Here is a 17,894-nt window from a genome sequence, read left to right as displayed (position 1 = left end):
ACTGCATCCTCAAGCTCCTGGGCTCAAGCAATTCTTCTGCCTCAGCCTCCTGAGTAGCTGAGACTATAGGCATGTGCCACTATGCCCAGCTAATTTTTCTATTCTTTTCTTTTCTTTTTGATCTGTCACCCAGGTTGGAGTGTAATGGTGCAATCATAGCTCACTGCATTCTTGAACCCTCGGGCTCAAGCCATCCTCCCACCTCAGCCTCCTAAGTAGCTGGGACTACAAGTGTGCACCACCACACCCAGATAATTTTTTTATTTTTTGTAGAGAAAGGGTCTCCCTATGTTGCTTAGGCTAGTCTCAAACTCCTGGCCTCAAGCCATCCTCCTGCCTCAGCCTCCCAAAGTGCTGGGATTACAGGCATGAGCCACTGCACCTGGTCCTGCATGACTTTTCTTCATAGCTCTTATCATTATCTGATTTTTATTTTGCTTTCTGTCTTTCTCCTCTCATTTATATGTCACAGAAGGGCAGGGATTGTGTTTGGTTCACTCTATAATCCGGTACCTAGCACAGTGCCTGGCACCACTGAAGCACTTATATATCTTTTGAATGAATGAGTCAGTGAGTGAATGAATAGAGTTCTTGCAAATGCCAATAAATTTAGGGAGTTTCAATGTGGGGCTCTAGAAAGATAATCTTAACATGGGAAAATATGGGATTGGCTGATTAGTCACAATGTACAAAAGGCACACTTGCCTAATCTTTGGAGATGAGCGCTTTTCCCTCAGGACTAAGGAACCAATTAATAAGAAAATTTCCCTCAAAAGCCAGGACAGACTATAGGTCACAGAGCCAATATCCCAACCTGCCTCTGAATAAGAAACACCCAAGTGCTTTTGTCTTTATAACTGTCAAGAGCGCTACCTTCAACTCTGTGGCTTCCAGCCCCCATGGGTGGCGCCCAGGAATTGCTACCTGGGACAGTCTGAGGTGGGTGGCTGGGGCTGGTGGTGATGACATAGAGGACTTTGGAGGACCGGGCAGCGCTGACACTGAGGTTGGCCTGCTCTGTGATCACCTCGGCCACTGTCTGGTTGACAGCGGGCCTCTCCCGTGGCAGTTCTTCCTTGACGGCTGGAAGAGAAAAAGCAATTAACTGGGGCCAGGGCTATGGAGACTCAGAGCTGAGCGAGGGGAGAGCACGAGTTATGAAGAACAAGCCTTCTGCTCTATTCAGTTCTGGTGCAGTTCCTTCCATGGGCAGGTTCCTGTCATTAGACCTACTAAAATAGCGACACTGACAGGTTTTCATCTCTTTTCTGTCTGATGAAACATAAATGAGTTATGAAATGGGGGTCAGGAAGGAGCCACAGCCTCAGGGTGATCTGCAAGGTGAGTCAGTAGTTCCTGAGTCCCAATCTGCCCCGCAAGAACTGCCCAAGTCACAAGGGTGAAGAAGAGAAGCCCAAGGCACATGGGCCCTGAAGAGCCCTCAAGGAGGCAAGGATGTCTTACCTTGGTATAAAACAGCAAATCCCTGGGCCTGATTGATGCGATCAGAGAAGAAATACAAGATGACGAAGTCCAGAGAGACGTTGAAGGACAGAGGTGGGCGGTTCCTCCCGTGGAAGCGGGCTAGGACACGGTGGGTGTAGCCATCCAGAAGCTCCACCATGTCCGCCGAGTCCCTGATGTCAAATAGGGGGAAGCTGAAGTGGATGCGGGAGGCCCCCGGAACCCGGATGGTCCAGTAGCAGACCCTCCCCGTGGCATAGGTGTCGGGGAAGTCAGGGGAATAGACCACAGAAGACATGGCTGAGTAGTTCCCACCACAGGCGCCGACGAGAGCTGTAGGAGAGAAAAAGACACCACGCCCTCAGTCTGGGCCTCTGCCACAGGCATGCTTCCAACACCAAGGCTCTAAAGGCTTCCTAAGGAGCAGGATCCCATTTAGGACATTGTTTCTATCTGTAAAACCAGACAGTCTTATGTTTCAGGATCGAGTCACAAAATGAATCGCTGAGACTCTGGACAAATGACTGTGGAGATGTTTTTCCCCCCAGAGACCTTAGAATTAGCACACAGCACAGTGGTGTGGCCTAGGTTGGGGCTGGGCTGGAGTCAGAGAGTCTGGACTTGGGACTGGCAGGGCCAAGTGATGGCAGGGGCCGCACTTCACTCGCGGGCCTCTTGCTTCTCTCAGTTTCAAGGCTGGAGAGAGCACCACCTGCTCCTGTATCACAGGAATGTGCGACGGCACATGAGACAAAGCACACAAACCACTCAGGCCTCTGCAGGGGAGCCACCCGATGAGGTAAAGTCATCAAAAGAGAAGGGCTTTACAGTTGCTCGTGTGTCCCCAGTATCCTTGCAACTCTCCCATGAGGGACCACGTTTTCAAGCAGGGAAACTGAGGCACAAGAAATGACTTTCTGCAGTGAGGAAACATGCTAGATTCTAAGCACTCTGTACTGAGCACATTTGATTTCTCTGGACTCCTGTTTTTGATAGGCAGGTTCTAGAAAGGGGATGCAGTGGTTTCCTGTCTTACATGGTGAAATGTAAACAAGATTTTAGAACTGAAACTCCTTGGGAGGGAGTGTAGGGCTAGGAATTTTTTTTTTTTTTTAAGACGGAGTCTCGCTCTGTCGCCCAGGCTAGAGTGCAGTGGCGTGATCTCGGGTCACAGCAAGCTCCGCCTCCCGGGTTAATGCCATTCTTCTGCCTCAGCCTCCCGAGTAGCTGGGACTACAGGTGTCCACTATCAGGCCAGCTAATTTTCTTTTTTATTTTTAGTAGAGACAGGGTTTCACTATGTTAGCCAGGATTGTCTCGATCTCCTGACCTCGTGATCTGCCCGCCTCGGCCTCCCAAAGTGCTGGGATTACAGGCATGAGCCACCGTACCCAGCCAGGGCTAGGATTTAAAAAGCAGGCTTTGGGGGAGTTCTGGTTCCCTTTAGGATGTAGAAAACAACAAGCAGGCCGGGTGCGGTGGCTCACGCCTGTAATTCCAGCACTTTGGGAGGCCGAGGCAGGTGGATCACCTGAGGTCAGGAGTTAAAGATCAGCCTGACCAATATGGTGAAACTCCGTCTCTACTAAAAATACAAAAATTAGCTGGGTTTGGTGGTGTGTGACTATAGTCCCAGCTATTAGGGAGGCTGAGACAGGAGAATTGCTTGAACCCGGGAGGCGGAGGTTGCAGTGAGCTGAGATTGTGCCACTGCACTCCAGCCTGGGCAACAGAGCAAGACTCCGTCTCAAAACAACAACAACAACAACAAGCGAATGCTGTTTCCATCCTAACAATAAGAAAAAGCTTAAAACTCAGCTGAGGTCTCATGACAACCAGGGGAACTTAATTCTACAAAGTCAAAGCCCCCCCAAGGAGAGTCAAAATAGTTGACACAAATAGTTTCATCTTTGAGAGAACACAGGAGGAAGAGGTGACTGCCAGAGAAGTAACAAGAAAGCACTAAAATCTTAACAAACTCTTAAAGGCTGAGAGTGGGCTAGTGTCTCAGCTTAGGGCAACTGGGCATCCCAGACACAATGGGCATTTTGCCCTCACTTGCGAGCTTTTCTGCACAGACCTCTACTCAGTGCTTTCACAAGTGACTTGGGTTGGCCAGCAGACCATAGTCCCCCTGAGTGGCACAAGTGTGCAGGAGGTGAGAGGCTGCCACTGGGGGACAGGCATGAAATACTGCCCACTTCCTTCTCTTTACACTTGCAGGAGGGGACTCTCCTCTCTAAGAAAGTAAAAGCCTTCGGCCGCTGGGAGAGGAGAAGCAAATCCTGTTACTCCCAGGGCCACTGAAAACGGGCAGAAGCAAAATCTGTTTGCCTCTGGGGGAGGGAGTAGACCTGATTTGATTAGAAAAGTCTATACCAAACACCATTTTACAAACCCGAATTTCAGTCTCCTTGAAATTCTCCTTCCTGTCAAAGTAACCAGGTTAAGATCCACTGCTGCTGGGGGAAGAGCAGAAGCAAAAGCCATTGGTCCCTGGTTGCCTTGAGCCCTCTTAAGCCCAGGATCCTGCAGCCAATGCAAAGCAGAGCTCTACTACTCCTGGAGGGAAGGCAAGAAATTATCTTCCCCAAGATCCACCACAGACACAAGCAGTGTTTGGCTGCCAGGGAGAAAAGAAGGGTATGGGAATGCTGAAAAGACCTCAGGCCGGTGGCCTTTTCACATCCTGTCTAAGACTGAGGACAGGGCAGGAGAACCAAGAACCACCCCCATGACCTCATCATGAGTAGAGCCAGGTAACAAGCAGCCATAGCCTACCACTGAGGGAGGGAAAGAGGGTGGAAAAAGAGCCCGTCTGCGGCACAGGCATGTAGGAACTCCTCAAAGCTGAGGATGGAACAGGACTACTGAGGAAAACTCATGGGTACCCTAGGCTCCACACTAAGCACAAGCTGATAGCAACCCATTGATGGAGGAGTTTAAAGCCTGATGTGCATTGAGGGTAGTGATAGAAACAACCCAGCTCAACTTCTGACAGACTGGCTCAGTCCCTACACTATGCAGATCTGCCCAGGTATAAACACTATCTCAGCCTCTTCTATACATAGTGTATGGCATTCATAAAAAATTACAACCCACATATAAAAGCAAGGGTGGTAGGGGGGAAAGACATTGTTAAGAGATAAAACAATCTACAGAACTAGACTCAATGATGACCCAGATGCTAGAACTATCAGACAGAGACTACACGATGAATATAGTAAATAATCTACTGGAGGTGAGGCATGGTGGCTCATGCCTGTAATCCCAACACTATGAGAGGCCAAGGGAGGAGGATCTCTCGAGGCTAGGAGTTCAAAACCAGCCTGAGGAACACAGTGAGACCCCATCTCTACAAAAATTTTAAAATTAGCCAGGCATGGTGGTATGTGCCTATAGTCCCAGCTACTCAGGATTCTGAAGCAGAAGGGTCACTTGAGCCCAGGAGGTCAAGACTGCAGAGAGCTATGATTGCACCATTGCACTCCAGCTTGGGCGGCAGAGTGAGACCTTGTCTCTTAAAAAAAATAAAAATAAAAATAAAACTACTGGAAATAAAACAATATCAGAGATGAATTTTTTAAAATTATAGAATGCTTCATGAATTTGCATGTCATCCTTGCACAGGGGCCATGCTAATCTACTCTGTTTTTTTTCCAATTTTAGTATATGTGCTGCTGAGGCAAGCACTGAAGAATTCCTTTGATAGGCTTATCAGGAGACTAGACACAGCTGAAGAAAGAATCAATAAACTTGAAGACAGGTCAATAGAAATTATCCCCAAATGAAACAAAGGGGAAACAAAGTGAAACAAAGAGAACAGAGCACCCAACAGCTGTAGGACAATATCAAATGGTCTAACATATGTGTAATTGGAATGCCAAAAGAAGAAAAAAAGAATATAGAAGAAATGTTTGAAGAGATAATGGTGAAAAATGTTCCAAAATTAATAAAAGGTGACAAACTACAGATCCAAGAATCTCAGCAAACCCAAGCAAACAAACAAAAAATTAAAAACAAAAACAAAAGCAAAAAAAAAACAAAAACAAAAAAACAAACCAACACACAAAGAAGACACACCTAGACACATCATAGTTAAATGTTGAAAACCAGTCTGGGTATGGCGGCTTATGCCTGTAAACCCAGCACTTTGGGAGGTCAAGGCAGGAGGATTGCTTGAGCCCAGGAGTTCAAGACCGGTCTGGGTAACATAGTGAGACCCTGTCTCTACACAAAATTAAAAACTTAGCAGGGTATGGTGGCACATGCCCATAGTCCCAGCTACTCAGGAGGCTAAGGCAGGATTGCTTAAGCCCAGGGGGTCAAGGCTATAGTGGGCCATGATTGCACTACTGCACTCTAGCCTGGGTGACACAGAAAGACCCTGTCTCAAAAAAAAAAAAAAAAAAAAAAAGTTGAAAACCAAAACCAGATAAAATCTTGAAGGCATGCAAGGAAGAGGAAAAGATTACATACAGCGGAATAAAGATAGAGCATACACCTCTAGAAACCATACAAGTCACAAGAATATGGAGCAACATCTTTGAAGTACTGAAAGAAAAAAGCTGTCAGCACAGAAATCAATACCCAGCAAAAATTACTCTCAAAAATGAAGGTGAAATAAAGCTTTTTCAAACAAAAGCAGAAAGCAGCTATTGACAGTCAACCTGTACTAGAGAAAATGCTAAAGGAATTTATTTAAGGGAAAGGAATATACCAGATGGCAAATAAGAATATGAAAAGATGTTCAATATGGTTGGTAATTAGAGAAATGCAAATTAAAACCACAATGAGATACTACTACATACCTACTAGAATGGATCACATTTAAAAATCAGATCATACAAAACTATCTGTAGCTGGAGAGAATGTGGAGCAAATGAAAATCTTACATATTGTTGGTCAGAATGCAAAATGGCACATCCACTTTGGAAAATAGTTGGCAGTGACTCATAATGCTAAATATGCAATTAGCACATGACCCAGCAATCCCACTCCTAGGTAGGTACCCAAGAGAAATGGCAATGTATGTCCACATAAGCACCTGTACTTGGATGTTAACAACAGCTTTATCATAGACAGACCAATGTTTGTCAATTGGTGAATGGATGAACAGATTGCAATACATCCGTACAAAGGAATGCTTCTTAGCAATAAAAAGGAAAAAATTACTGATATAGGCAACAACATAGGTGAATGATAAAGCATTATTCTAAGTGAAAGAAGCCAGATACAAATGGTTAAATATTGTGATTCCATTTATATAATATTCTGCAAAACACAAACTATATATATATATACATACTATATATATATAACTATATATAACTATATACTTGCCCAGGATAGGCCCGGGCAAGCCCTCCATGGCAGGGGGCCAGTGTCCTCCTGCCTTCTGTGATTCTCTTTAACCTTCCCGCTCCTCCTCGATACTAGCTGAGTCCATTTCTTTGGGAAGAAGCCTCAGGCACTAGCCAGGACAGGCAGCTTCCCTGAACCCCAGCTGAGTGCTCCACTTCTAGAAGGGAATGATAATGGGCGTGTCTCAGGAAACAGTCCCAGCCATGAATCAGATTCCACTCAGGATGGAAACATTCCACTCTTTCTTGGCACCCAAGAAAGAAGGCTGGTACCATATTTCATCAACTCTAAGGGAAACACTTTAATCTTTTAAACTGGGATTTTATCTTTTAGTCAATGCATGTCACTGTTAACTTGGAAATATTTTTTTCCCTTGATGGTGTATAAAATAATGTTGCAACTCAGAACTGAGGCATCTTAGAGTCTATGAAATACAATTGCTAACACAGTCTCGGGAGCCAGATCATACCCATCCTTAGACCCTCATTCACTTTCACAATTAATCTCTTCCCTTCCCACTAAAATAAAGGTTTCATGAAGGCAGGATCTTTATCTGTGGGACCTTGGGCAAATTACTGAACTTTTATAAGCCTCAGTTTTCTCATCTGTAAAATAAGCATAACAATACCTGCTTCACAGTACTGTGAGAATTAAGGGAAGCAACGCATGTAAAGTGAATAGCACAGGGCCCTGTCAATGATAAGTGTTCAACTAATGCTACAAAATGAGGTCCAATCCAGATGACTGACCCCTCCCTTCAGGGCCTAGAAGCCAAGGGAGTCCCAAGAGGCTAGCCCGGGTCATTCCTGTAACCCTCTGTTGACTCTGGCCTACATGTTCTTCTATTTGGTTCTGTTAATTCAATAAATTATAATCCCAGGGGTAGCAGAGGTTCTGAAGCCCCCGTCAGTGTTGTGTTTACACACAGTACACAGCTCACCTCAGTGACCTCTCCAAGTCCATGAGAGCTTGCTGAAAAATCAGCCAGAGAGTCTGTGACAAATTACTTGATGTGGCAATGATGACTGAGCAGACAGCTTCTGCCAGCTGCCCCTCACCCTCCACCCCTATGGCCCCGTCGTCTCTCTCCCGAAGAGCAAACACAGCCTGAGTGCTTCTACTGCAGAGGAACCCGGGTGCTCCTCTAACCAGCAGAGGACAGGAAGACCTCGCTGACACTGACTGAGACCCACATGCGAGCCACACTGGTAGCAGGGCCTCATGTTCTGGGAGACAGACTGTAACCTGGTCATTTCTCACCATCTAACTTCTCCAATATCTTTAGGAAGACATCTTCTCCCTCCCAAATCATGGGACAGTCTGTGGTCACCATTTCCAAAGTGCTCAGCCTTGTTCAATGAGTCATAAGGATTTCCATGAGGTGGTATTTGAGCTGTTCGAACTATTTTACTCTCTACTAGATGGACCTTTTTTTTTTTTTTTTTTTGAGATAGAGTGTCACTCTGTCATCCAGGCTGGAGTACAGTGGTGTGATCTTGGCTCAGATCTCGGCTCACTGCAACCTCTGCCTCCCAGACGATTCTCCTGCATCAGCCTCCAGTGTAGCTGGAATTACAGGCATGCGTCCCCGCGCCAGCCTCTAGATGCACCTTTAGAGATTATTTACACAGTGCTGCATTTTGTACCTTTCTCAGCAGAGCAATGGGGTGTGAGTTATAGAACCAGCTGCTGTCAGGGGTCCTGTAGACCACACGCATCTGGGCCTCTGGAGGATGGCGTGAGCAGCCTCTCAGAATGCCAACTTTCTTAGTCCTTGAGCAAATGCAAGCCAGAAAGGGCAGCTTCTGGAGAGCTGCACAAGGGGCCAATGTGGTAATAATCAGAACTGGGTATACTTTGTTCATATAACTTTAAAGCATAAAACTGCATCCATTATTATGATCTGTTTTACTATTGTTAATAAAAGGGATTCTAGCTGCTGAAAACAGAAGAATTTCAAATGTGGCAAACCAGGATTTGAATCCTGGCTCTGGCACTTACTAGCATAGACAAATCACTTCATCTTTTGATCCACAGTTTTCTTATCAACAGGGTTGCTACAAGGATTAAATAACATAAAATACACAAAAGCACTTGGTATCAAGTCTAGCACACGACAAACACTCGATAAATAGCAATAATTGTTGTTATAATTAATTCACTTCGGTGTACCTTTATGTGAGGGTCAGTACGCTTTCCTAGTAGTACCAAAGATGCTACTTGGTATGCACTTTAAAGACGATTTCCACAGTGCTGCATTTAAAATTTAATCCAGATTATTTCTATTTGACACCTCCAGTAAAGCCTCTATACTAAAGAAAACATACTTTTATCTACCCTATAGCAGATGCCTAATAAAAATGTGCTAAATGAAAGATTGTCTTATAAAAACTATATTCTATTTTTTTTGATCTAAAATCCACCATTTTAACCATTTTAAAGTACAGATGTTCCTTGACTTTTTTTTTTTTTTTTTTGAGACGGAGTCTCGCTCTGTCCCTCGGGCTGGAGTGCAGTGGCCGGATCTCAGCTCACTGCAAGCTCCGCCTCCCGGGTTTACGCCATTCTCCTGCCTCAGCCTCCCGAGTAGCTGGGACTACAGGCGCCAGCCACCTCGCCCGGCTAGGTTTTTTTTTGTATTTTTTAGTAGAGACGGGGTTTCACCGTGTTAGCCAGGATGGTCTCGAACTCCTGACCTCGTGATCCGCCCGTCTCGGCCTCCCAAAGTGCTGGGATTACAGGCTTGAGCCACCGCACCCGGCCCCCTGTTCCTTGACTTATAATGGGGCTATGTCCTGATAAATCCATTGTAATTGAAAATATCAAAGTCAAAAATGCATTTAACACTCTAATAAACCTATTGTAAAGTTGAAAAATCATAAGTTGACTCTCCTAAGTTGAGGACTATCTATATATGAATCAGTGGTATTTAGTATATCCACAATGTTATACAATCATCATCCCTATCTAATTCCAGAACATTTTATCACTCTAAAAAGAAAATCCGTACCTATTAAGCAGTCAGTCACTCCATATTCTTCCCGTTCCCCCAGGCCTTGGCAACCAGGAATCTGGCTTCTGTTTGTGTGGATTTGCCTATTCTGGACATTTCATATAAATGAGATCATAAAATATATAGCCCTTTGCATCTGGTTCTTTCATTTAGGATAATGGTTTCAAGGTTCATCCATGTTGTAGCATGCCTCAGTACTTTATTTATTTTTATGCTTGAATAATATTCCATCATATGGATATCCACTTGGTTTATCCATTCATCAGCTGATGGACATTTGGTTTGCTGCCGCTTTTTGGCTATGATGAATAATGTTGCTAGGAACATTGGCATGTACGTTTTTTGTGGAAACATGTTTTCCGTTCTCTCAGGTATATACCTAAGAGTGGAATTGCTGGGTCATACAGTTACTCTCTGTTTCATGTTTTGAGGAAATGCCAGACTGTTTACTCTTTTTTTTTCTTTTGAGATGGACTCTCACTCTGTCGCCAGGCTGAAGTGCAGTGGCGTGATCTCAGCTCACTGCAACCTTCACCTCCTGGGTTCAAGCAATTCTCGTGCCTCAGCCTCCCATGTAGCTGGGATTACAGGCACGTGCCACCACAACCAGCTAATTTTTGTATTTTTAGTAGAGATGGGGTTTCATCATGTGGCCAGGCTGGCCAGACTGTTTTCCAAAGCAGCTGTACCATTTTACATTCCCACCAGCAATATATGAGGGTTCCAGTTTCTCCGTATATCTGCGAACACTCATTTTCTATTTTTAAATTGACATTACATTCTATTTAAAGCCAAAAAACAGGTAGTAAACCCTCACACTACTCCTCTTTCCTCTCTAGCACCTCTCTAGTGGCTTCCTGGCAGTGTGGATCCCAGCAAGTTATTTATCCTGTCCAATGTCATATGGCTCTCTTCTATGAAATGAGAGTAATCACAATAACCCCTACTTCAGAAGGGTGCCAAGAGGACCTAATGTGATAATTTAGATAAATCCTTCATGCATACTAGGTACTCAAGAAACATTTATTTCCTTTGTTTTTTCACTTAAGAGTATACCAGGCATTTTGCAAGTTCAGAAAACTTACTCTCCCGAGTTAGAGTGTTAAGGCAGAGAATCTTATAATACTGAACTCTAGAATAAAACGTTAAATAGATGTGCAGTGCATAGTTTTTTGCCAACTAAGCATTAGCAAGATTCCTTAATCATTAGCCAAAGTTCAGTCTTTAGCCAAAACAAAGGTATCAAACTAAGCATTGGTCAGGACATAACAGGATGTATAGGAATCAACTGGCAGTCTCCAATTAGCACACTTAGCTAAAAAAACCAATTGACTGCAAGTTCTGTTCACTAATCCTGTCTTCCCACCCCAAATACAAACACACTTCAGACAGTGTCTAAGCTACAACATGAAAAGGCTCAGTTATAAACCTTGGCTGGGTTTTATAGTCACCATATATAGTGGCTGAATTGTGTCCCCTAGAAAGATATGCTCAAGTCCTAACACCTGGTACCTGTGAATGTTATGTAACTGAGTTAAGATGAGGCTATATTAGATTAAGGTGGGCCATAAATCCAATGATTGGTTCCTTTTAAGGAGACACACAGAGACATGGACACACAGACACACATAGAGGGAAGAAGGCTGTGTGAAGGAGAAGGCAGAGACTGGAGTGGTGCAGCCAACAGACGCCAAGGATCGCCCACAAACACCAGAAGTGAGGAGGGCGTCCCTGGAGACTCTGGAGAGAGCACAGCCCTGCTGACACCTCTATTTTGGACTTCTAGCCTCTGGAACTGTCAGAGAATGAATTTTTTGTTTTGTTTTGTTTTAAGCCACCTACTTGGTGATAATTTGTTATAGCAGTCCTAGGAAACTAATAAACCATATGTCATTTTTGCTCAAAACTAGCCACGCTGCCTGGTTGAGATGCCAGGAGTGCACTTCCTCTAGCCTAAAGGCCAAAGACACCACAGACACTACAATATTTCTTGGTAATCTCGAGCCTTTTTTTTTTTTTTTTTTGTCTGTCTCCATTATCTTGAAATCTGGTGCTGCACTGTTGTTGTAAGTCTCATAAAATCTCACTGCCACTGAGAGGATGCTGGGGGATTACGATGAGGAATCAGTTGGCTCTGTGGTTAGAACATGATGTTAGTGAGGTCAAGGCCTTGGATCCACTTCCATTCTGAACACACTCTGCTCCTGGCCAGCATCTCACAAATGCGGCAGTTTAGAGAGGAGGTGGGTCAGGGCAAACCCAATGCTAGGCGTGAAAAAACAACTTAGAACTACACTCTCTTCTCAGGTGTATCACAATAATATATAAATCCCAAATGAAAAAAAAAAAGTCAAAAGGGTTTGGAAATTATATTAAAGCAAGAGGATAATAAAGCTGATACTGGATTGTTATATTAGTGTCTATGTAAAATTGGAAAGGTTACCATTTCTAGGTTGTCTAAGCATCACACAATAGACCACGTTGCTTCAAACCATTTGGCATGACTGTAGCTAATCCCTTGTTAAGTGTCTGTTCTCCCTTCCAGAAGGCAAGGGCTGAGTCTTCATGCACTGTGCTGTATTCCCAGGGTCTAGTCACAAGTATTGCCTATTGCCAAGTGAATGAATGAATACATAGAAGGGAGGAAGGGTGGGCAGGCTTGTTGCTCTGGTCCAAGGGTTCCTGTGCCTTGGGCAGTGATGGGCACAGGGCATACTCACTATCAAAGAGGATGATCCTGCCATCGCCACCACAGGGTTGGGTGTGATCCCCGAAGCAGACGCTGTTGCATTCAGTACTGGCTGCCTCCCCGTACTTCCAGTAATCAGGATTGTTTCCACAGAAGCAAGCATAGCCTGACTCCATCCCAGCAAACTGCCACAACAGAGAAGCAGCACACGGTAAGCATCATCAGGGATGTCAGATGGCCTGCAGGAGCCTGGCAGGGTGGGCTTCCAGCAAGCAATCAGGCTCATCTTCCCAGGGTCCCTTCCCCTGGGACCTCCCCCTTCTTCCACTCTCGAAACACTTAATTTCAAGCTGACCAATAGGTACGCAACCACCAATGTGTTTCTCTGTCGGTGAGCATCCCTTTTTAATGCTTGTGTTTCTGCTACACTTAAGTAAGTTTTAAGGGGGAGAAAATCTCATAAACTTCAAACATGAGTAACAGCTAAACATTTTATTGACTGTTTACTATGTGCCAAGTAGTGAGTGCTTTATAGCTAACCCTCAAAGCAAACACATTATAGGCCCCATTTTACAACTTTGTTTTTACATTACTATATAGTATTTTGGCATATAGTTCTGTAAATTTTAACACTCGTATAGATTTGTGCAACCACAGCCGGGCACAGTGGCTCACTCCTGTTAATCCTAACACTTTTGGAGACTGAGGCAGGTGGATCACTTGAGGTCAGGAGTTAGAGGCCAGTCTGGCCAACAAAGTGAAACCCCGCCTCTACTAAAAACACAAAAATTAGCCAGGCATGGTGGTGAGCGCCTATAATCCCAACTGCTTGGGAGGCTGAGGCAGGAGATTTGCTTGAATCCAGGAGGTGGATGTTGCAGTGAGCCGAGACTGCATCACTGCACTGCAGCCTGGGCAACACAGTGAGACTCTGTCTTAAAGAAAAAAAAAAAAAAGATTTGTGCAACCACCAGTACAATCAGGATTCAGAACAGCTGCATTACCCCAGTAACTTTCTTCACACTATTGCTTTATAGGTGCCCTCCCCCAGAATCCCTGGCAACCACTGACCCATTTTCCATTACTGTAGTTTTGTCTTTTCGAAAATGTCACATAAATAGAATCATACAGTATGTAATCTTTTTGAGACTGGCTTCTTTCAGTCAGCATAATGGCTTTGAGAGTCATCCAAATTGGTGTTTGTATCAATAGTTTACTCCTTCTTATTGCTGAGCAGAGTTCATTGTATGGAAGTATCACAGCTTGTTTATCTGTTGGGCTGTTTCTAGTTATTCATAATTATGACTAGAACTGCTATAAGCATTTATGTACTGGTTTTTATGTGAATATAAGTTTTTATTTCTCTAGGGTAGTAACTAGGAATGGAATTACTAGGTCATATGGTAGATGTATATTTAACTTTACTAAAAAGTACCAAACTTTTCCAGAATGACTGTACCATTTTAGATCTGCACCAACAATATATGAAAGTCCCAGTTGCTCTGTATCCTTGTCAGCACTTGTTATTTTCAGTATATTTTATTTTAGCCATTTTAATAGGTATGTAGTGGTATCTCATTATAGTTTTAATTGGCATTACCTTAATGGCTAATGATGTTGACTATATCATCTTCTTTATCTTTGTTTGTTTTCTATTGTTTTTGAGATAGAGTCTCACACTGTCACCCAGGCTGGAGTACAGTGGTATGATGTTGGCTCACTGCAACCTCCGCATCCCAGGTGCAAGCAATTGTCCTGTCTCAGCTTCCCAAGTAACTGGGACTACAGGTGTGCTACCATGCCCAGCTAATTTTTGTACTTTTAGCAGAGACAGGGTTTTGCCATGTTGGCCAGGCTGGTCTCAAACTCCTGACCTCAAGTGATCCTCCTGCCTTGGCCTCCCAAAGTGTTGGGATTACAGGCTTGAGTCACCATGCCCAGAGACTATCTTTTCAGGTGCTTATTTGTCATCTGTGTATCTTCTTTGGCTTCTTTTCATGTGCTTATTTGCCATCTATATATCTTCTGTTAAGATCTTTTGCCCATTTTTAAATTGCTTTGTTTGTTTTTTTTTTAGCTGTTGAGTTGTTTGGTTTTTTTTTTTTTTTTTTTTTTTTTTTTTTTTTTTTTTTTTTTTTTTAATTTTACACATTATGGATACAAGTCCTTTGTCACGTAGGTGATTTGCAAATATTTTCTCCCAGGATATAGCTTGTCTTTTCATCCTCCTAAAAATATCTTTCACAGAGCAAGATCTTTAAATTGTTATGAAGTCCAAATTAAAATGTACCAATTTCTTCTCGTCACGGGTCATGGTTTTGGTGTCTCATGTAAGAACTTTTTGCCTAAACTCAAGTCATGAAGATTTTCTCTTATATCTTCTTCTAGAAGTTTTATAGTTTTACATTTTACAGTTAGATTTGGGATCCATTTTGAGTTCAGTATGTAGTTTTGTGTTTAAGTTCTTTCAACTAGCCTACTGTTTTGGAGATTCATCCATGTTGTGTATAACAGTATGTCTTTTATTTATTTATTTATTTATTTGAGACAGAGTCTCAATCTGTTGCCCAGGCTGGAGTGCAGTGGCTTGATCTTGGCTCACTACAGCAACCTCCGCCTCCTGTGTTCAAGTGAGTCTCCTGCCTCAGCCTCCTGAGTAGCTGGAATTACAGGCACGCACCACCATGCCCGGCTAATTTTTGTATTTTTAGTAGAGACAGGGTTTCACTATGTTGGTCAGGCTGGTCTCGAACTCCTGACCTCGTGATCCACCCACCTCGGCTTCCCAAAGTGCTGGGATTACAGGCGTGAGCCCCTGTGCCCGGCCAGTATGTCTTAATATGTCTCTTCTTTTTATTGCTGAGTGGTATTCCACAGTATGTATGGATATACTGTGCTTTGTTTCTCCATTCATCAGTTAATGGACATTTAGACTATTTACAGTTTGGAGCTATTATGAATAATGCTGCTATGAACATTCATGTATAAGTCTTTGTGTGAACACAGGTTTTCATTTATCTTGGGTAACTATCCAGGTGTGATATTGCTGAGTTTTAAGGTGTGCATATTTAACTTTGAAAGAAAATTTAAGATCTTTCTTCAAAGAAGCTGTAGCATTTTACATTTCTGCTAGCAGTCTATGAGAGTTTCAGTTGCTCCACATCCTTATCAATTCTTACTATTTTCAGTATTAACTTCAGACATCCTGAAGTGGTGTGCAGTGGTATCTCACTGTGGTTTTAATTTGTATTTCCCTGACAACTGGTGATGCTGAGCATCTTTTCATATGTTTATTGGCCATTTATGTATTTTGGGGGGATAAAATGTCTCTTCAAATTTTATGCTCATTTTCAAAATCAAGTTGTCATATTATTGAGCTATAAGAGTTCTTTATATATTCTGTATACAAGTCCTTTATCAGATATATATTTAACAACTACTTTCTCCTAGTCTGTGGCCTGCCTTTCATATTCTTAACTCTATTTTTTGAAGATAATATTTTAATACTGATAACTTCAATTTACCATACTTTTTAAAATGATTTGTTTTTGTGTCCAATTTAGAAATCTTTGTCTAACCCAATATTTTAGGATTTTCTGTTTATTTTTCTAGAAGTTTAGTTATTTTAGGTTTTTTAAAAACTGAAATGTAATTCACATAACATAACATTCACTGTTTCAGTGTATGTTTCAGTGGTTATTGGTATAGTCACTGTGTTGTGCAGTCACTGCCATCTAATTCCAGAACATTCATAACCCAGAAAAGAAACTCTGTGTTGATTAGCAGTTAGTACCAATTCCTCCTGCCTCCCACCCTCTGGCAACCACTAACCTACTTTCTATCTCTATGGATTTGCCTATTCTAGATAATTCATATAAGTGGAATCATATAATAGGTGGCCTTTTGTGTCTGGCTTATTTTACTTAGCACTTATTTTTAAGTTATCCGAGAAAAATACATTTACATCTTTACATTTTTCTATAGTTACATAGCCACAGAGTCATCACCTTGAACCTCTGACTCCGACAAAAACTGATGCAAGTTTGTATGGTGAGTTTGTTAGACGTTTTACTGGTGCCAGTTAGAGGAGGTGGGTTTCCATGATCCTTGTAGCAGCCAAGGTTTCCAGGCACTAGAGAAAAAAGAAAAACAAAAGAATTTCACAACATCTGGCTGTGAAACACCAAGGAGGAAAAGCGATTTGTGCCAGGAACTTTCATCTCAGCCAGTATTTCCACTCCTGAGGTACAAATAAACAACAAGCAACCAGCTTTGAAAATGAAAGCTTTAGTGTCATCTGCTAAATATCATGTTTTTGTTTTATTTTGAAGAGTATGTGAGACCTAGGTCTACCTTTAACTAACCAAATACGTTTTTTAAAAAAACTGTTTAATATTGATAGGATTTAGTATTGAAGAAAACTAGGAACAATTTCCTAAAAACAGAAAGACTCCAATAACGTAAATTATGTTTCAGAGTTACCAGAGGGCAGGAAAAGCCCTCAGAAGCCCACTATCGTATACCTTCTATGTAAGCTCCTAATTCCTTCAAAAATTCCACAAGTGGGATTCCTCAAGGACTTTTGGTAAATATATTAGTTTCTTTCTTTTTTTTTTGAGACGGAATCTCACTCTGTCACCCAGGCTGGAGTGCAGTGGCGCGATCTTGGCTCACTGCAAGCTCCGCCTCCTGGGTTCAAGACATTCTCCTGTCTCAGCCTCCTGAGTAGCTGGGACTACAGGCGCCAGCCACCTCGCCCGGCTAATTTTTTGTATTTTTAGTAGAGACGGGGTTTCACCGTGTTAGCCAGGGTGGTCTTGATCTCTTGACCTCGTGATCCACCCGCCTTGGCCTCCCAAAGTGCCGGGATTATAGGCGTGAGCCACCGCACCCGGCTATATTAGTTTCTTATTGCTGCTGGGACAAATTACCACAAACCTAGTGGCTTAAAATAACATAAATTTATAATCTTTTAGTTCTGGAGGTCAGGAGTACTCAATGGGGCTTATGGATCTAAACTCAAGGTGTTAGCAGAGCCAAGTTCCTCCTAGAGGCTCAAGGGGAGAATCCATTCCTTGCCTTTTCAACCTCCTAGCAGCTGCCCATATGCCCTGGTTTGCAGCCACACCATTCCATCCTCTGTTTCTGTCAGCACCTCTCCCTCTTCCCTCTGTTTCTGTTAGCACCTCCCCTTCCTCCATTTCCATCAGCACCTCTCTTTCCTCCCTCTGCTCCCATCATCACCTCTCCCTCCTCCCTCTGTGTTCTTCATCACCTCTCCTTCCTCGTTTCCATCACCTCTTCCTCCTCCCTCTGTTTCCATCATCACCTGTCCTTCCTCTGTTTCCATCAGCACCTCTCCCT

The 17,894-nt window shown here is 43.1% G+C and overlaps 1 protein-coding gene and 1 non-coding gene across 3 annotated transcripts in view; both read right to left on the bottom strand.

Moving 5' to 3' along the window:
* Nucleotides 1–17,894, bottom strand: part of KREMEN1 (kringle containing transmembrane protein 1) — a 69,881-nt gene that overhangs the window by 2,589 nt on the left and 49,398 nt on the right. For both annotated transcript variants that reach the window (XM_023190706.1, XM_023190707.1), the window contains 4 exons: nt 16,538–16,662; nt 12,562–12,715; nt 1,465–1,797; nt 874–1,083 (listed from right to left, as the gene is read on the bottom strand). In XM_023190706.1, coding sequence (XP_023046474.1) covers nt 874–1,083; nt 1,465–1,797; nt 12,562–12,715; nt 16,538–16,662 — 822 coding nt within the window. The remainder of the gene's footprint in view (nt 1–873; nt 1,084–1,464; nt 1,798–12,561; nt 12,716–16,537; nt 16,663–17,894) is intronic.
* LOC111525400 lies at nt 5,050–5,157 on the bottom strand. The gene has a single exon (XR_002726083.1). It is a non-coding gene; the product is annotated as a U6 spliceosomal RNA (small nuclear RNA).

The sequence above is a fragment of the Piliocolobus tephrosceles genome, chromosome 19, assembly GCF_002776525.5.
Source record: "Piliocolobus tephrosceles isolate RC106 chromosome 19, ASM277652v3, whole genome shotgun sequence".
Taxonomy (NCBI): domain Eukaryota; kingdom Metazoa; phylum Chordata; class Mammalia; order Primates; family Cercopithecidae; genus Piliocolobus; species Piliocolobus tephrosceles.
Note: the sequence above shows the minus strand (reverse complement) of the source record. Positions and strands in the feature narration are given on the sequence as shown.